The sequence below is a fragment of the Podarcis melisellensis genome, assembly GCF_964234715.1.
Source record: "Podarcis melisellensis genome assembly, chromosome: 4".
NCBI lineage: Eukaryota > Metazoa > Chordata > Lepidosauria > Squamata > Lacertidae > Podarcis > Podarcis melisellensis.
In genome coordinates this window covers 78,003,290-78,025,941 of record NC_138531.1, presented here as the reverse complement: position 1 = coordinate 78,025,941, position 22,652 = coordinate 78,003,290, and the positions used below count along the sequence as shown (strand labels likewise).

Genomic DNA, 22,652 nt, shown 5'->3' with positions numbered 1-22,652 from the left:
AGGCTTAATTATTTTTCTTTAATGTTATTATGTTCTCTGAACATGTTTCAGAACGTGGAAAAAGCTGCCCAAATCGGAAAACCTTCCAAATATTAGCCTTGAGAATGCAGCTCTTTCTCCTAATGTCACTTACATCTGTTGGAAAGTTCATGGAGACTGGGTTACTCAGGTAAACATTGTAAATTTGGGCCAAATACAATTATAAAACAATCTCAACAACACAACATTATTTAACCAATATTTTGTAGCATTTTGATAATGTATTTTTGTTTTCTGTCTTTTTAGCTGAAATACTATGATTCTATTAAAGCAGTCGTTTCTGCTTCAAGCCATGAGCCTACAGCCGTAGTAATAGGTAATTATATTTCGGCTTTTGAATCCAGGAAGTTGTTCTTACATGTTTCCATTTGCTTGGCTTATATACAATTTATTTTCCTTCCCATATTGCAGTGTTGTAGTCACGTTGCAAGTACCATCCATGTGATCAGTCAGGATGAAAAGTTTAGAGCAGGATGAGGAACCTCTGGCCTCCAGAGATTTGATTTTCGATCTGATTTAATAGTTGTACTCTGCCTTTCAATTGTTGAGCTCAAAGCGGCTCACAATAATCACAGTAGTGTTAAAAAAGCAACAAGCATTGCAATCACAATAATATCAAACACACTAGCTTATAAATAAAGCAAACAACAATAAATTAATCAAAAAGAATTAAAAGTCATGTGGCATATACCAACAGGGAAAGGTTTTGAGTTTTTTTGGGGGAAATCACAAAAATCCAGACATCTTGCCAATTTAGAAGTAATAGACATTTTGAGGGCCCAAAATTACCTAACTGGCTGGAGCAGACAGATCCAACAGGGCTCTGCTTATGTACTTCTAATGGCCGGTTCTACTTGTGGTAGATTCGCGGGTGGCGCTGTGGGTTAAACCACAGAGTCTAGGTCTTGCCGATCAGAAGGTTGGCGGTTTGAATTCCCAAGACGGGGTGAGCTCCCGTTGCCCGGTCCCTGCTCCTTCCAACCTAGCAGTTCGAAAGCATGTCAAAGTGCAAGTAGATAAACAGGTACCACTCTGGCAGGAAGGTAAACAGTGTTTCCATGCACTGCTCTGGTTCGCCAGAAGCGGCTTAGTCATGCTGGCCACATGACCTGGAAGCTGTAGGCCAGCTCCCTCGGCCAATAAAGCGAGATGAGCACCACAACCCCAGAGTCAGCCATGACTGGACCTAATGGTTAGGGGTCCCTTTACCTTTACTTGTGGTAGATTCCACACAGCAGAAATATTCCCTTCAACATTTGGTTTTGGCATAGAGCTGTGATGTGTTGGGAAGTGAGAAAATGGAGGTAGGCAGATGTGCGGATTACATGATTGGATGTTGAGGCTTTTTGTGTCTTTTACTGTCATCTCCATTATGAAGGCAATTTCTCTTATCTCCAGTGCCTTTCAACCAGACCCCACACACCCCATTTCCTATAACTATCTGCCGATCTGAGCAGTGTGTGAAACCATCTTTCCCTGAGAGCAGTTTCTTGATGCCTAAATGGTCTTATCTGTCAGACCTGTCTGTGAGTTCAGTGGTGACCACTGAAGACCATATTTACATGTTCTTTCCTTTTACCTAGAATGTGGGAAACCGTGCAGCTTCAAGCACTGCAAGAATCTCCCTCCTGTTTTCTTAAATGTTAAAATGATCTGCATTTTCCCAAATCCCAAAATGTAAGGCTGTTTATTGTGTATTATCAGTCGTGTCAAAGTCTACTTGAGGCCTGACGGTTGATTCAGAAACATTTGCCCTTCTACAGGTTGCGTTGTGGGAGCAACCAATGTTGAGCAAAAGATGAAGGAAATAAAAGAACACAGGAAAGATTCCAAGGCAAGGAAACCACAGGTGGTCCCAGGATCTCCCTCCCATAGAGCTGAGGGGGATCAGATTGTTTTCCGAGTCCACAAAGGAGTGAAAACATTTGCACTTAGTAAAAAGAATAACCTTCTTGTAACTGGCGGGATGGATCGAATCATACGGATGTGGAATCCCTATATGCCTGGGTAAGATTTTATTGCATTGATGCAGCTGTTCTTATAAGGTTTTGTTAAACTCTTTGTGCCATTAGTTATAAACTATTATCATTTAGAACAAATAGATTGCTGTGATTTGTCTTCTGAAATATTGCATAGATAAACCACAGCTAGATCAATAAACTCTTAATGAATCCTAGAGTTTCCTGGGACGAGGGATGGATTGTTAAACCACGCTGAGAACTGTAACTCTGTGAGGGGGTCTCCTAGCCTAGCAACACTCAGCACCCCTTAACAAACTATACAGGATGAGTTAGGAGGAGCCATGACTTTTTAAAGCGGTATGATACTGCTTTAAATGTTTAATGCCTTTGTATTGACATCCAGGCCTGTCTGCCAGAGGGTTATTGACCATTACGGTGATTGGATCCAACTGGTGTCTTAACATTGCATGAAAATTTGAGGCAGGTAGAGTCAAGAACAAATCACAGGTCATGCCCACACAATACATGCAAAGCTCTCTTATACCACCTCAACAGTCAGGGCTTCCTGCAAAAGAATCCTGAGAATTGTAGTTGGTGAGTGTTCTACCCACTCTCAGCACTCTTCACAAACTCTACAGTTCCCATTATTCTTTATTTTTTTTTGGGGGGGGGCAAATCCCTGACTGTTGAAGTGGTTTAAGAACGCTTTAAATGTATGGTGTGTCCCCCCCCCTCCACCTCTTCACCCCCTTTTATTCCTAATGTAACCACCTGTTCACCCCCTTTTATTCCTAATGTAACCCTAATGTCGGGGACGCAGGTGGCGCTGTGGGTTAAAGCCTCAGCGCCTAGGACTTGCCGATCGAAAGGTCGGCGGTTCGAATCCCTGCGGCGGGGTGCGCTTCTGCTGCTCGGTCCCAGCGCCTGCCAACCTAGCAGTTCGAAAGCACCTCCGGGTGCAAGTAGATAAATAGGGACCGCTTACCAGCGGGAAGGTAAACGGCGTTTCCGTGTGTGGCTCTGGCTCGCCAGAGCAGCGATGTCACGCTGGCCACGTGACCCAGAAGTGTCTCCGGACAGCGCTGGCCCCTGGCCTCTTGAGTGAGATGGGCGCACAACCCCAGAGTCTGTCAAGACTGGCCCGTACGGGCAGGGGTACCTTTACCTTTACCTTTAACCCTAATGTCTCAGCAAATGAAACTGACCTATGGAAAATGTAACTTGAAAAAATAGACATTGCGCATACCTGTGTAAACCATGAAAACTTTAATATATATATATATTTTAAAAAAGTACGGTGTGGATGTGGCCACACTGCGCTAGCTCATCCGTCTTTCTCACTTGGTACTACAATTCTCCCTCATTTGCATGTGTTTCAGTTACAGTAGGGCCAATGTTAATCCATCTCTGTTGTTTCATTATATGTTTGAAGCTACTCAGTCTTTAATGTTCTGGTCCAATTGCAGAAGGCCAACAGGTATGCTCAGAGGCCACATGGCCCCTGTCTTCTATGTCCACATATCTGAAGAGGATAAAATATTCTCCATGTCAACGGACAACACAGTGAAGGTCTGTCTCTGTTTTTTGCATGTGCTGAGTTACACTTGTCACGTCTTCAGTACTTTCTCTTTAGCGTGTCTCAATTATTATTTTTTTGCAGATTTGGGATGTTGAGGACCAGACTTGCTTATTCACAGCCTGTTCAAAAAACAGTGGAATTAAAGGAGAAATTAGTGCTTGCCACTACATACCAGGCGTAAGATCGCTCTGCGTTGCCACGGATACACTGGCTATTCTCCATTTAAGACTACGGTAAAAGAAGAAAGCAAACAGACCAGAACTCATGGTCTTAGAGCCAAACTAGGTGTTTAAATGAGTGTTCATGGATATGTTTATTTTGGAGAAAAAACTGCCATTGAGTCCCCAATCTGGAAAGTGTTTCTAATCTGGATTGGGGTCCCTTGCCAGTTTTCTGCTGAAAATCAGCCCATGCTTGACTTAGAATAAAAGAATAATAGAATCTTAGAGTTGGAAGGGACCCTGAGGATCATCTAGTTCAACCCCCCCAGGATGCAGGAATCTCAGCTAAAGCATCCATGACAGGCGGCCATCCAAACTCTGCTTAAAAACCTCCAAGGAAGCAGAGTCCACCACTTCTCATGGGAGTCTGTTCCACTGCTAAACAGCGCTTACTGTCACAAAGTTTTTCCAAATGTTTAGTCAGAATCTCTTTTCTTCCAACTTGAAGCCATTGGTTCGAGTCCTACGCTCCAGAGCAGGAAAAAGGAGTGAATGAGATGTTAGCAGTAAACCATGAATTTGGGGTGGGAGGGAGTGGCCAGGAAAAAATAATTTGACACCAGGAAACTGGTTTGAGGCCCAATCCAAATTGGGGTCATTGGGAAAACTCTGGTTGCTTTTTCTCTAAAAGAAAAGCAGCATGATTATTCACGTTTGTTTAATCACATGATGAGCAACACATAGTACAGTGCTACCTCAGGTTACGGACACTTCAGGTTACAGACTCCGCTAACCCAGAAATAGTACCTCGGGTTAAGAACTTTGCTTCAGGATGAGAACAGAAATCGCACGGCGGCAGCAGCGGGAGGCCCCATTAGCTAAAGTGGTACCTCAGGTTAAGAACGGACCTCTGGAATGAATTAAGTTCTTAACCTGAGGTACCACTGTAGTTTGGCCCTTAAACATCTAAGATCTGTATTTATGCAGGGGTGTAGCTAGCTGCTCTGGCACCTGGAGCAGCGGGGGCAGGACAATCCGCCCACAGGGGCGCCATGACGATCCGCCCGGGGGGCGGCACGGTGAGCTGCCCACAGCATCTGCCTGGCAGACACAAGCCCTGCGCTGCTATTTCGGGCAGCGTGGGGCCCTGAGCCACCCTGTCACTCCCAGGAGAGCCACGTGCCTCGGGCGCGCTGCAGGCCAGGCCCCGCGGCAAGTGCCATCCCCCGTGGTGTGCCATTTTGTCACCCCCTCAGGGATGACGCCCTGGGGTAGACCGAACCCCCCTCTTCCCTCTTCCTACGCCCCTGTATTTATGGAGAATGGAATACTAGAAACTGCTGCCAACAAGGGTTAATTTACAGAGATGAAAACATTACAAAACCACAAAATGTTAAATTCCATGTTAAATTTCGAACCTTTTAAAATTTTGTTTTTGAAAATAATCTCCTCATTTCCCACATACTGCAATTCTAAATCAGTTCTGGAGAGGCTGCCATCCAGACAAGCCCCATACAGGTGTACTTGCTGCTGTATTGATGCTTTGATCCTCACTTCTTTTGTTTTTTATTCTCCATAAGGAAGATTGCCTCCAGATCCTCACTTGGTTACTTCCCATAAAAAGCCAGTTTTGTGCTGCAAGTTCAACGAAGTGTTCAGGCATGTTGTGAGCTGCTGTGAGGGTTCTGTAAGTGAAACTATACTGTAAAATAGAACCAACTCCATGTATTTCCCAATGTGCCAATGCGTAGCTGTTCCATTTTGACACATGTGGTTGAGTTTTTTGTATTTGCCCTCTGTGCATAGAACTGGACTAATTTTTACCGGTACTTCTCTTTCAAATGTGGGCCATTGAATCCTGACCATGGTGGTTATTCAGATGCTTTCCTATGTATGTATGTGTGTGTGTTTTTAAGGTGGTCAAGGTGTGGGATTTTGATAGCGGAAAGCACTTATTTGAATTTGGCAACGCTCATGGTGGTTCTGCAGTAACCTGCCTCGCCTTCGATCCTAGCAGAAGAAGGTATGTTTCTAAATATGCCTTTTTGGGGGTGGGAACCCCCATTCAATATAAATTTTAGCTGCGTGTCCCCACCCCTGGCACACAAGTATCCACGCAGGTGGAATAAATGATGCATTTATTTCATTCACGTTCCAGACTAATCACAGGAGGACGAGATGGTTGTTTGAATGTATGGAATTACAACAATGGGCATTGCTTGCACACGTTGAAAAGAGGTAAGCAGCATGCTGACGCAAACGGCCAGAAAAATGTTATGTCTGTAGAAAACTCATACGACTTGCATGTTGCAATGCTGCTGTGTCTTTCTTACCTGCAGAAGACAAAAGTGACGAAGTCTGTGGCTGCACCTATGTGGAAGTCAACAAAAACAAGTAAGCAATGCAGACCGTAACCAGATCTTGCCATTGAACGGCGACATCTTAGGGGTGGTTAATTTATTTATATTAAGGTGCATTTCTCTTCTCCATATGGCATTCTGAGAATCTGACATGTATCTTTGTCACCTAAATTGCGCGCCCCCCATGAGTGTTCCACAAAATATCCTTGCTGTAAGGATGAAATATACTCGGAGTCCTGTAGTGATTTCATGCTCTTTATTGCAGCTTGTAAGACAGTGATTGAATTGCCTGCCAAACCTCAGGCTTTTATATACATTATTTACACAATGAGTCCCGTCTGATTGGCTGATTCTGCTTCCCACCTGGAGCCTGATTGGTCTTCTCCTGCAGGCCAATCAGTTGTTGCATTCTACAATCCCACCATCCTAATTGGTTGATTAACTTCCTCCTGGAGCCTGATTGGTCTTCTCCTGCAAGCCAATCAGCTGTTGCATTCTAGGATCCTACTTGCCTATTGTTCTAGGATCCAAGCTTAGTACATAACAAAGGACTTCTTTACCTTATACTGAGTGAGGCCATTGGTGGTGACTCCTCTGCTTTTCAGGGTTGGCCTTTCCCACCTCCCTGCTACCTCAAATGCTTTTTAGTTTTTAGGCAAGGAATGCTAAGGGTTGAATGTGCAGCCCTCAGCAATGCAGATCCTATGCTGTCACACTGAGCTATGGGGCTCCCTTTGGATTTCAAAGGCATTTGATCTTGTATGAATACATACAATAGTGCTGCCAAACTGCCAGGAAAAAAGAATACTGACACCTTGGGTGCCTTTAGCAGGTGTTTAATATGTAGAGATTAGATGGTAATGCTTTGAATGGCATGGAGCCAAATGTGGTCACCTGCTAATTCATGCAGATCAAAAGCCATTTATAAAGGGGATACCTAGAGAGACCTGCTCAGAAGTTGTCAGACAGAATGCACACTGACACATTCCCTACTTGCTAAAGACCAGATCAGGTAAAGAGTTGTTGCAACATTTGTGTGTGGAATTCCTTCTGGCTTGGTTCCCCGAGGGGGTGAGCTCCCATTGCTCAGTCCCAACTCCTGCCCACCTAGCAGTTCGAAAGCACGTCAAAATAGAAGTAGATGAATAGGTACCGCTCCGGTGGAAAGGTAAACGGCGTTTCCGTGTGCTGCTCTGGTTCGCCAGAAGCAGTTTAGTCATGCTGGCCACATGACCCAGAAGCTGCATGCCGGCTCCCTCGGCCAATAAAGCGAGATGAGCGCCAAAACCCCAGAGTCGTCCGCGACTGGACCTAATGGTCAGGGGTACCTTTACCTTCACCTTTACCTTGCTAGTGGGTATATGCTATGCAACTGTAAAAAAAAGTACTTCCAATACCTATTCCATCCCAGAAGGATACCATGGTCACTGGGATCAAAAGGTCCAGCAGAACCATCACGCTCCCCCTGTCCAATTCTCAGCATAAATCATTCACCAAGGTGACCAAAGCTATCTCTGTCCCATAATCAGGCCTGAAATGGATCTGGATCCATCTGTCTCCTCCAAAAAAAACCCTGGAGCTAAGATACGCACTTGTAGCTTGCCCCAAAATGAGATATTAGAAGCTGGCTGTTAATTATCCCATATGATGGGATTCAGGTCTGGATTTTTCAGTAGAGGCCTTACAACTGCCTCCTTTAGGCACGCCTTGTTCTAAGGAGCCACTGACCCTTCACTCACTTAACCAGTCCCTGCGCTGCCCTTTTTTTAAGAGTCAGGAAAGGCAAGGGTATAGTCTTGGAGATTGATCTGCCGTGACACCTGATTACTTTATGATCGTCAATCAGCAGTTTATAACGGGTCCGGCACACTTCTTCAAAGCTGCGCCACTGTTGCTCCCTTCAGGTCACGGCTTAGCAGAGTAGAACACACAGCGGTGTAAAGCAGACTTACTTCCTTCTTCTGGCAAGCACACACAGACAGCTCCGTCTATTTACAGCTCTTTATTGAAACATTTCAGCTACAAAGACCGGGGCTTCTTTCAGCCATATCCAAAGGCACGTCTTTCTCTCTCACAGATACACAGAGAGAAGTGAAAGTACAGGGAAAAAGCTCCTCCTCCTTAGCTTCTAAAAGCTTCTGTCTCCTCCCGGCTTACGTCTGACGTCGGAATGTGACGCACACTCAGAACCCTTAACCATTTAAGTTCTGAACACTCACACCCCCCCCTTGCGTTGGATTCCGACTGCACCTGTGGAACATCCTCAGCAAAACTCTGAGATCAATGCCTTCCCCAATGCCTTGCGCCCTCTCTTGGCGTCCCTGTTAGGCAACTGTGGAACCACCTCACAACTCTCAGAATCGCACTGTGCGAAACTTACCCACGCACCTGTGGCCTGGTACCTCTCTGGTGGAATACCCTTTGTTGTGCGACTGGACCTCCTAGGCACAAACTCAGGTGTTCCCTCTGACTCACTTTGATCAGCAGGTGTGTCCTCTGCATCATGGGATTCTCCTTCTGACTTAAAGCGTCTTCGAATCCTCTCCATCACACTCACAGGAGAACTAGGCTCACTTTTGGGCACTCTCTTTACAACTTGTGGAGATGCCACATCCTGCTCTTGACCCTGGTCAGTGACCTGGTCGTCATCAGCAGCCTCAGCCTCTTCTTCCGCCTCATCAGAACTGTCTTCTGGATCAGAGAGACAATCTGAGAGAACATCACGCCTGACAGGAGACTTTGACTTTACATCCTCCTCACAGAATTCAGCGTGTTTACTGATCAGCACCTTACTCTGATCACCTGAAGGGTAAGCAAACCGCCATGCACGGGCTTCTGGCTCATACCCACAGAAGATCATTTTCTGGAACTTGGCTCCATCTGGCCCTCGCAAAGCCTCAGGCACAGAGATAATCGCAGGAGACCCAAACTTGCGCAGAAAGTGAACCTGGGGTTTGCGGCCATTCAACAGAGAAAACGGAGTGTCACCTACCAGCGAATTGTAGGTCCTATTCCAGGTGAAGCACACGGCTTTAGCCGCCTCCAGCCAAAACTGTGGAGGTAACCCAGACTCTGTAAGCATCACCTGTGCTGCCTGAACCAGAGCTCCACTCCTCAGCTCTGCCACCCCCCTCTGCTTGGGTGAAGTAACTGTGTGACGTATCCCTTTCTCGTGAAAGAACTTCTGCAAAGCAGAACCAGTGTACCTAGCATTTCTGTCACTGATGATCGCTTGCACTCTGGTGGAGAACCTTAGTTCTACTCCCTCAATCCAGCTCTTGATCAGCTGTGCTGCATCCTCCTTGGATCTGAGACCATGAGTCCAGGAATTCTGCGAAAAATCATCCAGAAAAGTCAGCAGATACCTGGCCCCCCCTAGACTCTGTTCCCTGACAGAATTGGACAGATCTATGTGAACCAGCTCAAAAGGTTTGGTGGTAACCCGTTCCACCTTTGGGTAACTGCACCCTCTCACCTTTGCTTGCTTGCAAGTGTCACAATTAATGGCACTTCCACAATTTTGAATCCTACAACCTGCAGCGACCTCAGGTAACACCTGCAAATCCTCTAAAGGATTGTGAATTGTTCTCTGATGCCATGCGCATGCACATGTGGCATGAGCGGGAACTGTAGTACGCTGGTTGGGAACTGTAGCACGCGACGCTTGTGCTTTCTCAACCTTCCCCTCACCCCCAAGAGACGTTTTAAGAACGAAAAGATCATTCTGTCCCCGTTTCACTTCAACAAGTCGTCTTCCTTCTCTGGAGATTGTGCAGGAATCCCCCTGGAAACAAACCTGAAAACCCTTTTTTAACAAATAAGGCACAGATAACAAACAGTGATGAACCCCTGGAACAACACAAAAATCCACCGCCTCCTGCAAAACAGAAAGATATACATTAGTACACTTAGTGATTTTCGATCTCTGTCCATTTGCGAACTTTACAGTCTGTCCCTTTGAAACTGCCGTGCAATTCCACATCTCGACTGCAGGGGTCTCTGGAACCATGTTGCGGTTAGCTGCAGAGTCAATAACAAGGCTGAGCTCGAAATTTTCCACTCGGCCGTCTTCGAACAATGCCATGCTTGCAGAAACTTGATAAGACTCTTCCTGCTGCTTCCCCTGGCCACCTGCACGCTTGCCTGGCTGGCCAGGCCTGTTGCCATGGAAACCCGTCTGGTTCCCATGAGAAGTGTCCTTGCCAACATCCTGCCTCGGCTCTCTGCTCCGGTGGGGGCTACTGCCACGCAGACGTTGAACTCCAGTGGAAAAACACTGCCCGGGGCTCCTGCCAGCTGGCCTGGCCTTCCTCCTTCTGGAACGGCGCCTCCCACCAGCCTGGCCCCCCCTGAAGCTGCTCTTCGCTTCAGCACAAGTGAAAAGTCTTTTAAACTTGCCTTTGGAACTCTTCGCCTCCCCGATCTGCTCACTAGCGCTCCTAGAGGCCAAGACATCGGGAACAGGGCCTGCCAGTCCAGCCTCTCCAGGACCCAGTCCATCACACAGACGTGTAGAAGCATTACAACAGCTCCCCAACACTGTCCCAGCCCCCATTGGGCTTTCTGGGCATCCTTCAGCCCCCCCTGGCCTGGCTCCCGCTGAGCTTTCACACACACTCCTCAGCGCCTGCCAGGCGGCATGGGCCGATTCAACGCCCTCCAGATGAGGCTTCAGCGATTCATCAACGCATGCTCTGAGCATATCCAGCTCAAGTTGCATTCTCTGCTGGCTATCTTCAGCCCACGCAGCCCCACAGCTTGCAACGCCTGTTCCAGCTGCTGGCCAGCTAAGGGGTGATTTTGGCTCCCATTGACTTGCTTCCCAAAGCCCCTCGACTAGGAACCATCCCCTTATTTTTCTGCTCCATATTGCCCAACTCTTTAGAGTGAGCTTTTCCAAAGGTATATTCTGGCTTTTGGCCATCTTCTCCCGTTCTCCCAAGGTGCCCCAAGCTGTACTTACTCCGTACTCAGTGCTCAGTACCAGCTCCTACGGCTCTCCCTTGCTTGGAGTAACGATTCCAGCTGCTTTTAGCTCCAGCTGCTTCTCAGCTCCAGCTCTCAGCTGCTTTTAGCTCCAGCCAGCTCTCTGTATCAGCAGCTCCTTGCCTCTGAAGCAGGCAAATAATCATCTGCTCTCCGGCATCCAGTCAGCTCCCGTTGGGCTCCTCAGCCTCAGAACGCCTCAGAACGCTGACTTCAAAGACATTCCTGGAGCTCACACCGACTGCTTTACGAGCGTTGGCTGACCTTCCATAACCTCTTGGAGATTGATCTGCCGTGACACCTGATTACTTTATGATCGTCAATCAGCAGTTTATAACGGGTCCGGCACACTTCTTCAAAGCTGCGCCACTGTTGCTCCCTTCAGGTCACGGCTTAGCAGAGTAGAACACACAGCGGTGTAAAGCAGACTTACTTCCTTCTTCTGGCAAGCACACACAGACAGCTCCGTCTATTTACAGCTCTTTATTGAAACATTTCAGCTACAAAGACCGGGGCTTCTTTCAGCCATATCCAAAGGCACGTCTTTCTCTCTCACAGATACACAGAGAGAAGTGAAAGTACAGGGAAAAAGCTCCTCCTCCTTAGCTTCTAAAAGCTTCTGTCTCCTCCCGGCTTACGTCTGACGTCGGAATGTGACGCACACTCAGAACCCTTAACCATTTAAGTTCTGAACACTCACATATAGTACATGTGTGGTACTCCCACTTTTTCAAGGATTCTGTCCACATCTGGACAAATGGAAAAGTTTCGATTAACACTGGACAAGCAGAGGCCAAAGGGACATCCATCTTCTAGAATCTCATGTTGCCAATTTGGCAAAAGGCCATACCTTAGTGGCAGAGCCTCTGATTTGCGTTTTTAGGTATTTGTTAAAATATTTATGGACCAGACTTTTTCATGGGAAATATAATTAGGGGGGGTTGAGTATAATGCATGCAGAAAGTCCCAGGTTCAACCCCAAACATCTCCAAGTAAGGCTGGGAGAGACCCCAATCTAAAAAACCTGGGAAGCTGCTGCCAGTCAGTGCAGACAATACTAAGCTGCATGGATAAATGATCTGACGTAGTTTAAGGGAATTTCCTCTGTTCCTGTGCCTTGAAAACAGAACCTAAACAAATTGGGTTGTGATATTTCTAGAATATGACCCAATTATATATGTAGGGTTGTCATATTCCCCAAAGTGAAAATCAGGACAAAGTTGAGCTTTTAAAAAAGTTTTTTAAAAGAAATCCATGTTTTCCCAAACATTCAGCAAAAATCTGCCTGGATGTATGGCAGTCCTAAATATACATGTAACATTTGTTTGCTAACTCTTCTTCCAGGTACATCATAGGTGTTGGATGGGATCGAAGGATAAACTTGTTTTATGTAAGTAGCAAAATTGCATATGAAAAGCATTTTGATACGGTATCACGATTCATTATTGAAATTTCACATTGTGCCAAATCACTGGGATAGAAAATAGGTGGGGAAGATATTGAGCCTTGCCAATGGGATGGTGGAATTAAGGCCAAACTCTCTTTTTGCACTTCTGGCTAACAACATTGGTGTCAGAGTCAAAAAGGGGAGGAACAAGCAGGAACAGAATCTTATAAAACACATATATCCTTATGTTCACACATATGTATCTTTTCGTTTGGATATATGTATGTTGCAGGATTCCACAGAAAACTTTCATCGCTTTCAGAAACCTCAAGCCCACTGGCAGGATGATATAGTAAGATTCCATCTTGGCCTTCTTCAAATCTAAATGACTTTTTTGTATACTTTGAAAACTCTTTATTGATGCTGAGCACATGTATGGTGTTTGATATGTAGAATTTCATATAGGTGGTATGCAGTGCAGTCTGAAGCAGGTGGAGTTCTGTTCAGCTCACTGGAACTTAACCTCTGCCTTAGTAAGTCCAGAATGGCTGGGGAGGCCCGGCCAGATGGGTGGGGTATAAGATTATTATTATTATTATTATTGATGCCTTTGAATAGTATGCATGGAGCTAGTTATGCCGGATTATAAAACTGTAAGGACTCAGCTACATTTGTCAAAAACAGTGTCTTGAATGCATTATAAACATGCAACACCAGATGGCAGTGTAGAGCACAAAATTTTTCTATGTAATTTTACCCCTTTTTCCCCTTTTTCTATGATTTATGACTTTTTATAGTGTTTTTCCCCCTAGCTAAGACTAGCATTGGATGAACCATACAATTTCAGTTTCTTCCTGGTTCTCTTTTTCCCCCTAGTGTTTAAGTTCAGTTCAACCCATTTCCATATCAGTTTGCATGAAAATTCAAATGTCTTTTGAATGCATCTCATTTAATATATGCATTTCTGTATGGAATTTACTCTATAATATACACACATTTTTGCAAACAATTTCCTGTAACATAAAGCTTTTAAAACTTTACTTTCACTAATATAATCATTTTTATGAGCACTTTCCCATTAACATTGCAAAATCAGGAGACTTGCAAACTAGGAAGCATGCCTGTATTTTAGTTTGCACATCTGTTCGGGAAGTGCAAAATGATTTCTTTCACATCCCTAGTAGAGACCAAGTGACTACTGTTGGTTTTTCTGTGAAGGAGGGCCCAGTAAGGGGTATATTCTGTAGTTTACTATTTTCTGTGAACCTGCATGAGCTGCTGAGCTTCAGCAAATTCCTAGGGCATATTATGAGCTCAATATAACCCAGAAGACTTGTACATTCTAAGGGGTAAAAGTTGGTCTGCTAAAAGTTTCTACCTTATCTTTTATGAAGACTTGTTCTCGATTGGGGAGGGGGTGTGGACATATAGCAGCAATATTGACATTTGAGGCTTTGTGGTTGACCACAGTTCAGTCTTATGTGGTGTCAGTTTGCAGGGCTTGAACTGCCCATTGATTGATACATGAAGTACAGCTCCGAAGCGACAAGCACAAAGGACAACCAGCACTGTTTTTTTCACTCCCTCTCTCCCAGAACCGGGGACACAAAGAAGATATTTTGTGCATTGCTCAGTGCCCACCTACTCTCCTTGCAACCTCAAGTTATGATGGTGAAATTATTGTTTGGAATATGATCTCGGGTCACATATGTCATAAATTCCACACTTCGGTTGCCGCTGCCTCTCTTAGTACCAAACGTAAGTTCACTCATCTAAAAAAATACTGCAGAAAACAGATTCACCCTTTATCCAGGACTACTATGTCTGGATGAATCATTCTTTGTGAATCATTGCCTGCGGAACTGAATAGACATGGAAAACATGGAAGTTGAAAGGTGAAGCCCATCCCAAGTTGTTTTATTAGCTAACAGGCCTGTTATGGTTGAGAGAGACACCAGTTTCTACCCCGCAAGGATGTGATGTAGCCAGCTCAATATAATGACAGTTGCTGTTTTTTTACAACTTTCCACTTGTAATTCGTCACCTCCCAATTTGCGGATGGGTGGGCAGGAAGTGGCCCTGCATCTTCAGTTAAGGTCTGAAGTCTCTAATATAGTACTAGTCCCACCTTACAAATAGTATTGTGATTGTGAGCAGATGTCTTGGTATACAGCTCTTATTATCTTGAAATAAGGACTTTTAAACAACCATCCCTGTCCCATTTGTTATGCAGATGTTATCTGAGTTGCTATAGTACAAACAACTGTTTGGTCTGTGGCAACTCTGCATGCATTCATAGGGTCAGGTTGAAAGCCACAAGGAAATAAACATTGCTACATTTCGGTGACCCCCCCCCTGGAGCAGATTTTGGGGGCATGCAAGGAGAGAAAGGGCAACTCCAGTTGTGTGAATGAAATGCATATTGTCGGATGCAACACTTAGATTATTATTATTTTAGATTACATTTAGTTTTTAGTCAGTTGGCAGACTGAAAGCCAGACAAAACAGTCAGGTATTTACAGTGATACCTCGGGTTACATACGCTTCAGGTTACATACGCTTCTGGTTACAGACTCCGCTAACCCACAAATATTACCTCGGGTTAAGAACTTTGCTTCAGGATGAGAACAGAAATCGTGCTCTGGCGGCGCGGCAGCAGCAGGAGGCCCCATTAGCTAAAGTGGTGCTTCAGGTTAAGAACACTTTCAGGTTAAGAACAGACCTCTAGAACAAATTAAGTACTTAACCCGAGGTACCACTGTATACATTTCAGAGTTCAACCTAGCAAAACACCTTTTATCTACTCAATAGTAAGAGGGGGTTTGGAATGAAGCATCTGAAATCCATGGGAGAGGAAATGTAAATGTAAACATCAGGAAAGTTAATGGCAGGAGTGCTTGCATGCAAAGTGTGCCTTTTGACTGTAGCTTAATGAAAGTATTTGAATATTTAATGCTGTTTCCTTTAAAGGAGCAAGTCTTCTCTTTTTGCCCTCCCCAGCTGTTGATGCAAGTGTTAGCCGCATAATCTTTCTAAAGACCCGGGCGGTGAAATTTGAATCGGCTGCAGCCTTGCTTGTTTCCAATGGGCCGCAAGGTAAGATTGGTGAAATGTTGGTTGGTGTTGTAGCCTACCAAAACTCTAGGCAACCAAACTAACACAGTCAGTCAAAATCATCAAGGGGTTGGAGCAACTCCCCTATGGGGAACGGGCTTGTGCAGCCCCCTGTACAAGTGGAAGCATATAGAACAGGGGTGGGGGTCCTTTGGCCCTCCAGATGTGGCTCAACTGCAACTCCTGTCAGCCCCAGCGAGCATGGCCCATGGCCAGGGACAATGGGAATTTGGTTAAGTGACATCCGCCGGGCCAAAGGTTTGTCTGTCAACAACACTGCAGAAGCCCTTGCACGTGGCTTTGCAGAGCAGGAATTAATTGCCATGCTGATTTCTAAGGTAACATAGCTGAGCATGCTGCTAGGATCCTGAAGGAAGGGTACCTGCAAGAGATAAGAGGCCTGAGGCTTAGGGTCAGTGGAGCAGCGGCCAAGAAGGGCATAAGGTCCAGGCCTTGACATCCTGTGCCTTTTAAACGTTGTTACGGAAGGGGGGGGGCATGTCTTCTTCACTACAATATACTTGCTCAATTTCTCTAGGATTCCAACACCCCTCCCCTGTCCTCCATAATTCCTCAAGTAAGGTGTCAAGACCCTAATCCTGTCAAATCACTCTGCCAAACCTTTCCTCCGGGCAATGCCAGGTGACAGACTATGCATACACTCAGGAAGCGCTTATCTGCGCATATCTCCAGCTCTGCATATTCCCCCCTCCCTCCTCCTTATGTTAATCCGGTGCAACCCAACCTTTCCTTTAATGTATTCATGATGTAACTGGGATGTATTTTGCACTGTATTCTGGGACATGGAGGGAGTTTCAAAAGTTCATGTCACCTCTTTCTCGCTGTTCAATCTCGTCTTGAACCTGTTGTGCAATAAACCTTGGATCTCCACATTTTGCTCCTGTCCGGCTCAGCTCATTTTCTTCCGCAGGGACCCGCGGACACTTAGTCCAACGAGCTGGGTGGCAGTGTAGCCCCGCACCCAGATTTTAGCCGTAACAATTGTATAGAAGTGTGATCTACCAAATGGATTTTGTCATCACTGTTGTACTATCCTGGGGTGCTGAATTTCAGGCATCGATTTCATTTACTACATTTTTCTGGTTTAGTCCTAATGCAACCAAGACTGACAGACTGGATTTCTTTCATCGTTATTTCCAGTTAGTGTAAATTGTTGGTCTCAAAAAAGTCACCAGAGATTCTCCCTGTGTCCCATAATCCAGTGGTCTCTGATTTGGAGAGCTGTTATGTAGGACCGCTTGTAATCATCATTACAAATCCCGCTGGTTACATGATGATTACTCAAATGTTAAGAGCCACTTCAAGCCACACGTTCAGTTATGTGAACTGGCCTTCAGACATTTCTGCTCTCATGAATGCTTTGTTGCCACAAAAGTATGCTTCTGCTTTGATACTGGCTTGGTACTGGTTTGTCCCCTGTTGTTACAAATTTTTCAGGCCATCTGTATTTCTGGAGCCTGCGAACTGGGGATCCACTTATAGCAAGTTTTGCACCTGTAAGTTTTGCAGTTGGGAAGTTGCCGAAATGTTTGCTGGGGTGGGGGTTCTGTGTTTAATTGCAGCAAAGGCTTAACATTCTCTGTTTGAATGTATTGTGAGCTGAAATGTTTGTGTGATATATGTAGCCCAAAGCCACAACCATGTTAGTTAACCACATATGACCCCATGTACAAATTGCAATTAACACCTGCTTCCCAGGTGGTGTAAATCAGGGGCAGCGATTTGGCTGCCCATGGGCTAGGTGTAACTCAAGGCTGGCTTGCTGCAATGCACTTTATGTGGGGCTGCCCTTGGGTGGCACAATTGTGGTGACTGTGGTTGATGGGAGTTGTAGTCCAAAACATCTGGAGGGCGCAAGGTTGGGGAAAGCTGTGCTAGATGATGACACCTTCAGGACACCTAGATTATTCCCATTAGAATAGAGAAGTTATGTAACTGTGTTAACTAACAACGTGGTTTGCGTCAATGTGTGTTCCAGTCAAGAGGGAAATCCTTGATTACCAGCATTGCCGTGACTGCTGATGATTCATATTTGTATGCTGCCGATGAGGATGGATACGTGTATGTCCATGACATCAAAGATTATGCTCTTCAGGATCCAGAACAAGAAGCACCAAAGTGTATGTCTACATGTACATTTTACTCACAGTAGAGATGTTTAGCATCTTTGCTTTTGGGTTATAGATTGGCAGCACAAATGCACATGTGTACTTAAAAGCAAGTCCAGTTGGACTCAGTGAGTTGCAATATCATTTAAGGTAAAGGGACCCCTGACCATTAGGTCCAGTCATGACCGACTCTGGGGTTGCGGCACTCATCTCGCTTTATTGGCCAAGGGAGCCGGCGTACAGCTTTCGGGTCATGTGGCCAGCATGACTAAGCCGCTTCTGGCGAACCAGAGCAGCGCATGGAAACGCCGTTTACCTTCCCGCCGGAGTGGTACCTATTTATCTACTTGCACTTTGACGTGCTTTCGTACTGCTAGGTTGGCAGAAGCAGGGACCGAACAACAGGAGCTCACTCTGTCGCGGGGATTCGAACTGCCGACCTTCTGATTGGCAAGTCCTAGGCTCTGTGGTTTAACCCACAGCGCCACCCGCGTCCCTGCAATATCATTTACCTGGGAGTTAATCCAATTGAAATCAATGGTGTTTACTTCTGAGTAGACATGTATAGGATTGCCCTTCATGTGACTTCAAACACACCTCACTGTTTTTGTATGTTAGTACATACTGTAATGTATGTTTTATCCATGAACTGAGGCTGGATCTAGAGACATCAAAAAAGTGTTTCAGAAAAACATGTTGTGAACTTCATAAAGGGAAAACACGTTGCCGAAGGACAGGACTCCACAGCTCCATCTGGTGACATGGTGTTATAACGCACATAAAACTCTTTTTCTTTACTAATGTAGCTGAGTCCTGTGTTCTGTTCCTTTCTGTTGCCACAGATGTGAACCACTGGAGAGCTCATTTGAATCTGGTTCCATCGTAAGTATTGGCTTAACCTTTAACAAAAATAAGTTGTGCACATGGGTTTCTAACTGGTTGTCATTTCTGGCTTGACAAATAGGTTAGAAGTTATAGATGAAGAGAACATCCTGCTATCCTGTTCAACTGATCGTACTGTTCGGTTGTGGAGCCTGGATGGAGAATACATTGGTAAATGGCACATGCACAAAACACAAGGACCATATTACTCATTTAAGAGGAACTGACAGCTTTGTGTAGGAATGCAACCTAACATAGACGGTTGACACATTAACATTTACTAGGACTCCAGTGAGCACCCACTGCTGGTGTTTAAAGCTGTGCACATGCAAATCTAGCCGCATCTGCCCTGTAGTTTATTGAGAAATACTGCTGTTTGATATGTTTTCTCCTCGAACCAGCTTCTGTCTGATTTGAAAACTTAAGCCATATGTCCGTTGCAATTAAGCCAAGGTGTGTACATTTGAGACAGTATTATTATTATTATTATTATTATTATTATTATTATTATTATTATTCTCTATATTCTGCCCATCTGGCTGGGTTTCCACAGCCACTCTGGGCGGCTTCCAACCGAATATTAAAAATAATACAGCATCAGACATTAAAAAGTTCCTATGACAGGACATGCACAGGTGACAGCTTCATGAATTAGAGATTGGAAGGGATGCAGCTGCATCTCTGTGTGTGCATCACCAGAGAAGACCAAAGAGCTTGCAATAAAAGAGAAATGGAAGCTACTGCTATTTGACCAACATCCTGTTTAAGAAATACAATGGCCCTGGGTTCATAAGTAATATTTCTTTTTAGAAATGCTCTCTGCAGCCTCAAGTTACTGAAGGAGCTACTTCCATCGCATGCTGTTTCTTCAGTTACACTTGTTTAGGGGTTCCTTTCCTTTCTCTCCCCATAGGAACCTTTGGCCAAGCAGAACCTTGGGAAATTTGTACCCCATCCTCCTGGAAACACCCCATGGTTCCTTATGAAATCCTGATCGATCCTCAAAGTATGCCCATTCACCCTGTGCTAGAAGGCAAGCCCTCCGATTTGCAGCTCACAGAGCAAGAGAAGAGAACTCAGGATCCTGCCACACCTGAGGTTCGTAAGTCAACTGCAGTGGTGCAGTTAATAGGGGGAGGCCATGAACTACATCCTGCCCCCACCAGTTTCTTAGGTATGCCTTTGTCTGTGTTATGAAAGCACCGCTAGTCAATGCAAAATGAGCAAGATGAATCATTTTATTTTCCTGCATCTCCAGCAATTGTTTCTGTTAAGGTACTGCTTTTTCCTTTAAAGGGAGCAATCCTATGCTCCTTGGGATGGTTCTCTGGGCCCAGAGGATTTTGCAGATTTCCCTTTCTGGTGGCAGAGAGTGAGAGCGAGCAAAGAATTCTGGGAGCATATAAGGTACAGTAAGATTAGCACAAAGAACTCCTAAAGCAGCCACAAGCACACCTTGCCATTCAGTAGATGCTAAATGCACCTCTCTGGCCTATTGAAATTAATATATAAACCCAGGAGGGAGGAAAAACCTGTTAACTGTGTACCATGTTGAAAGAGCAACTTAAAAGGCAGATTTTGGCAATGAAACCTTGAGCAAAAGGAGAATGATTTAACAGCGTGCAAAGTACAGAATGGAAATGGCTGCCATCTGATTGGGTACCAGCCTTATGCCATCTTGTTTCAGTATGGATTCTCCAACATAGCAGCTCCCAAAACTTCCATGGCATTCAAGAGCAGCAGCTATTGCTATTCTAACAGCAGTTAAGGTGTATGAATAATGCAGTGGCTGTTCTTCTGCTTTCGGCAGGAAACAGTCTCTAATCCCCGGCTCTCCCCGGCTCCAGTTACCAGCGAGGAAATCCAAGATGAAATTAGCAAGCGTCTTTATGCAAACACTTCAAGCAGGAGGTAAGCAGGAAGCCCTGGCTGGCAAGTAAATTGACGGCATTTCCAAAGCGTTTTCTCTTCCCACCTGCAACTTCCTTTCCCCACCCCTTAGGCTGAAGCATGAGCGATCCAAGCTTTTAAACAGACGGGTTAGCCATGGGGGACCCAACACATACCGCACAATCAACTATTATGAAATTGACAGTTTCCCGGGAAACTGTCAGAAGCCTGATTTGTCTGTTCTTGGTACAGACATTTTCAGTGCTAATTACAAAGGAGCAGCTGAGTAGCAAGAAACTGAGCCCGTCATTTGCCAAGTCACTGGAACCAAGGTCTGCTTAAAGGTCCTGGGGTAATTTCTTCTGTTGGACTATTCCGCACCCTTCAGCTAAACTTGCAAAGAATTTTCCTGACCACAATCTTCCTCTTTAAAGCTAACAGTGTTGCTGTTCTGTTGTCTCATCTCACGAATACGTATCACTGCTCAAATGGATGACAAAAACATTGATAGCCCGTATGGCGCAAACTAGAGTTTAGCACGTATGTTTCACTTTTTTTTTACCGTAAGAGAGACTCAAAGGCACATGCTTAATTCTTCCACTGAAAACTGTTGGCTTTGGGTCTAGGTTCAAGTCATAATTTGGGTAGGTGCATGGAAAATCAGTGAGACTTAAGTTAGACATGGCTAATTTACACTCTAGTGGTTTCCTATTTGAACTGGAAGCTACATCCAGTCCACTGAGCCGTAAATGTTTAATTTTTTATTCAGAAAGTATTTATGTGCTACTAACAGTTAGTTTCCGAGACCAAGGCTGTGGTAGAAACTGAGTAATACAACACACACAAAACCAACACTGTAAAGAACCACACCATTTCAATGAACTTTATTAAAGCTCACTAAAGGCACCACAAGAACTTACAACAGGATCAGTTTAACCTTCATTCAGTTTTTTCACACATGAAAGCGGCTTGTTGAGCAAGAGACTGAACTTAAGCAATTCTGCATGCTGCTTCACATATTCCTTCTAATTTTTTAGTCTAGCAAATATTATGGACAATGGGTACAAAGAACATTTTCTTTTAAGTTTTGGTTTTCGTGTATGCCTTTGACTGAATGTCTTTTGCCAGTGGAAGAAATGTATCAAAAATGGAGAAGAAAGGAAAACCACCTTGGTGTCTACAAAAGCTCTAGCTGCAACCCTTTCAAAAGGAGCAATACCTTTTGTAACATTCCCTTGATATTAAGTAGCCTTAACTGATTACAAAAGGTTAAATTCCCGCACAGAAGATTTTGTTAAGTGTTCACAATTCCACAGGAATCTGAAAGTTACCAAGGCAATTTTCCTTTTAGGATTATCATGATCTCAACTTCTACCGTTTCAATATATTCGTTCCCCAAATAATATAACAGAACTCAAAACTCTTTAAAACAAATTATAAATACCTCCCCTCAAACATTACATTCCCCCCATATCACATAATACACCTGAAGTCTTTTCTCATGATGAAACTGCTCACTGAAGTGCATTGGGTCTAGTCGAGGTCCATGTTAACTGGGCTCTCGTTTATGTGACAGTCGCCATTTTGCTGCACTGTCTCAATGTTCTTAATCTCTTCCAGCTCTTCGTTTTTATGATTAGGCGATGGTTCTGGTGGTGCTTCCTGTTTGGGAGAGTCTACCTTTGGCTTGGGTTGGGTTACAATGGGCTCACACAAGCTGTGCAGCTCCTGAAACAGAAAATAAAACAACAAAAAATTATATTGATGCAGTTGACCAATATGTATAAACTACTGCCTTATTTTAGCTCAGTCAACCTGACGTGCTTGAAAAGCAACCACTCTGTTTAGGCCAGAAACTAATTTACTGCGATAACCTGGCTGATGGCAGAAATATGCAGCCGTGCATCAAAGATGTCACCATGCTCAAAACCTTCCCACTCCCAGAAGTGGCAGCCAATAAGTGCAGAGAGGAAAGGATGTATCTTTAATCCTATGCCATGTACCAGCAATGGGGAACCTATGGCCCTCGTGATTCTGTTGGCCAATAGCCAGGGACGTAATCCAGCGACGTCTGGAAGGCCCCAGCCCTGTAATATCTCAACACCTATGCCTGCATTAGTTCACCCTGCTCTGCCCCTTTGTCTTCAAAATGAACTTCACCTAC

General features: G+C 44.8%; 2 protein-coding genes across 5 annotated transcripts in view; one reads left to right on the top strand and one right to left on the bottom strand.

Annotated features, from left to right (window-relative positions):
• Positions 1 to 21,283, top strand: part of LOC309368936 (cilia- and flagella-associated protein 337-like) — a 32,992-nt gene extending 11,709 nt beyond the window's left edge. The window contains exons 11-31 of one of the 2 annotated variants that reach the window (XM_081909337.1): positions 52 to 169; positions 286 to 355; positions 1,803 to 2,046; positions 3,467 to 3,569; positions 3,661 to 3,812; positions 5,325 to 5,427; positions 5,657 to 5,763; positions 5,899 to 5,978; positions 6,080 to 6,134; positions 12,431 to 12,476; positions 12,766 to 12,825; positions 14,069 to 14,231; positions 15,474 to 15,569; positions 17,046 to 17,104; positions 17,587 to 17,728; positions 18,559 to 18,598; positions 18,681 to 18,769; positions 19,512 to 19,696; positions 19,895 to 20,005; positions 20,409 to 20,509; positions 20,601 to 21,283. In XM_081909337.1, coding sequence (XP_081765463.1) covers positions 52 to 169; positions 286 to 355; positions 1,803 to 2,046; positions 3,467 to 3,569; positions 3,661 to 3,812; positions 5,325 to 5,427; positions 5,657 to 5,763; positions 5,899 to 5,978; positions 6,080 to 6,134; positions 12,431 to 12,476; positions 12,766 to 12,825; positions 14,069 to 14,231; positions 15,474 to 15,569; positions 17,046 to 17,104; positions 17,587 to 17,728; positions 18,559 to 18,598; positions 18,681 to 18,769; positions 19,512 to 19,696; positions 19,895 to 20,005; positions 20,409 to 20,509; positions 20,601 to 20,778 — 2,302 coding nt within the window. In that variant the 3' untranslated portion in view covers positions 20,779 to 21,283. Of the gene's footprint in view, positions 1 to 51; positions 170 to 285; positions 356 to 1,802; positions 2,047 to 3,466; positions 3,570 to 3,660; positions 3,813 to 5,324; positions 5,428 to 5,656; positions 5,764 to 5,898; positions 5,979 to 6,079; positions 6,135 to 12,430; positions 12,477 to 12,765; positions 12,826 to 14,068; positions 14,232 to 15,443; positions 15,570 to 17,045; positions 17,105 to 17,586; positions 17,729 to 18,558; positions 18,599 to 18,680; positions 18,770 to 19,511; positions 19,697 to 19,894; positions 20,006 to 20,408; positions 20,510 to 20,600 lie in introns of both variants that reach the window. The other variant, XM_081909336.1, reaches the window with a different exon arrangement.
• Positions 21,284 to 21,356: 73 nt separating this feature from the next.
• Positions 21,357 to 22,652, bottom strand: part of HSPH1 (heat shock protein family H (Hsp110) member 1) — a gene marked incomplete at its 5' end in the record, with an annotated part of 42,624 nt that continues 41,328 nt past the window's right edge. For all 3 annotated transcript variants that reach the window (XM_081909349.1, XM_081909350.1, XM_081909351.1), the window contains one exon: positions 21,357 to 22,216. In XM_081909349.1, the coding sequence (XP_081765475.1) occupies positions 22,022 to 22,216 (195 nt within the window). In that variant the 3' untranslated portion in view covers positions 21,357 to 22,021. The remainder of the gene's footprint in view (positions 22,217 to 22,652) is intronic.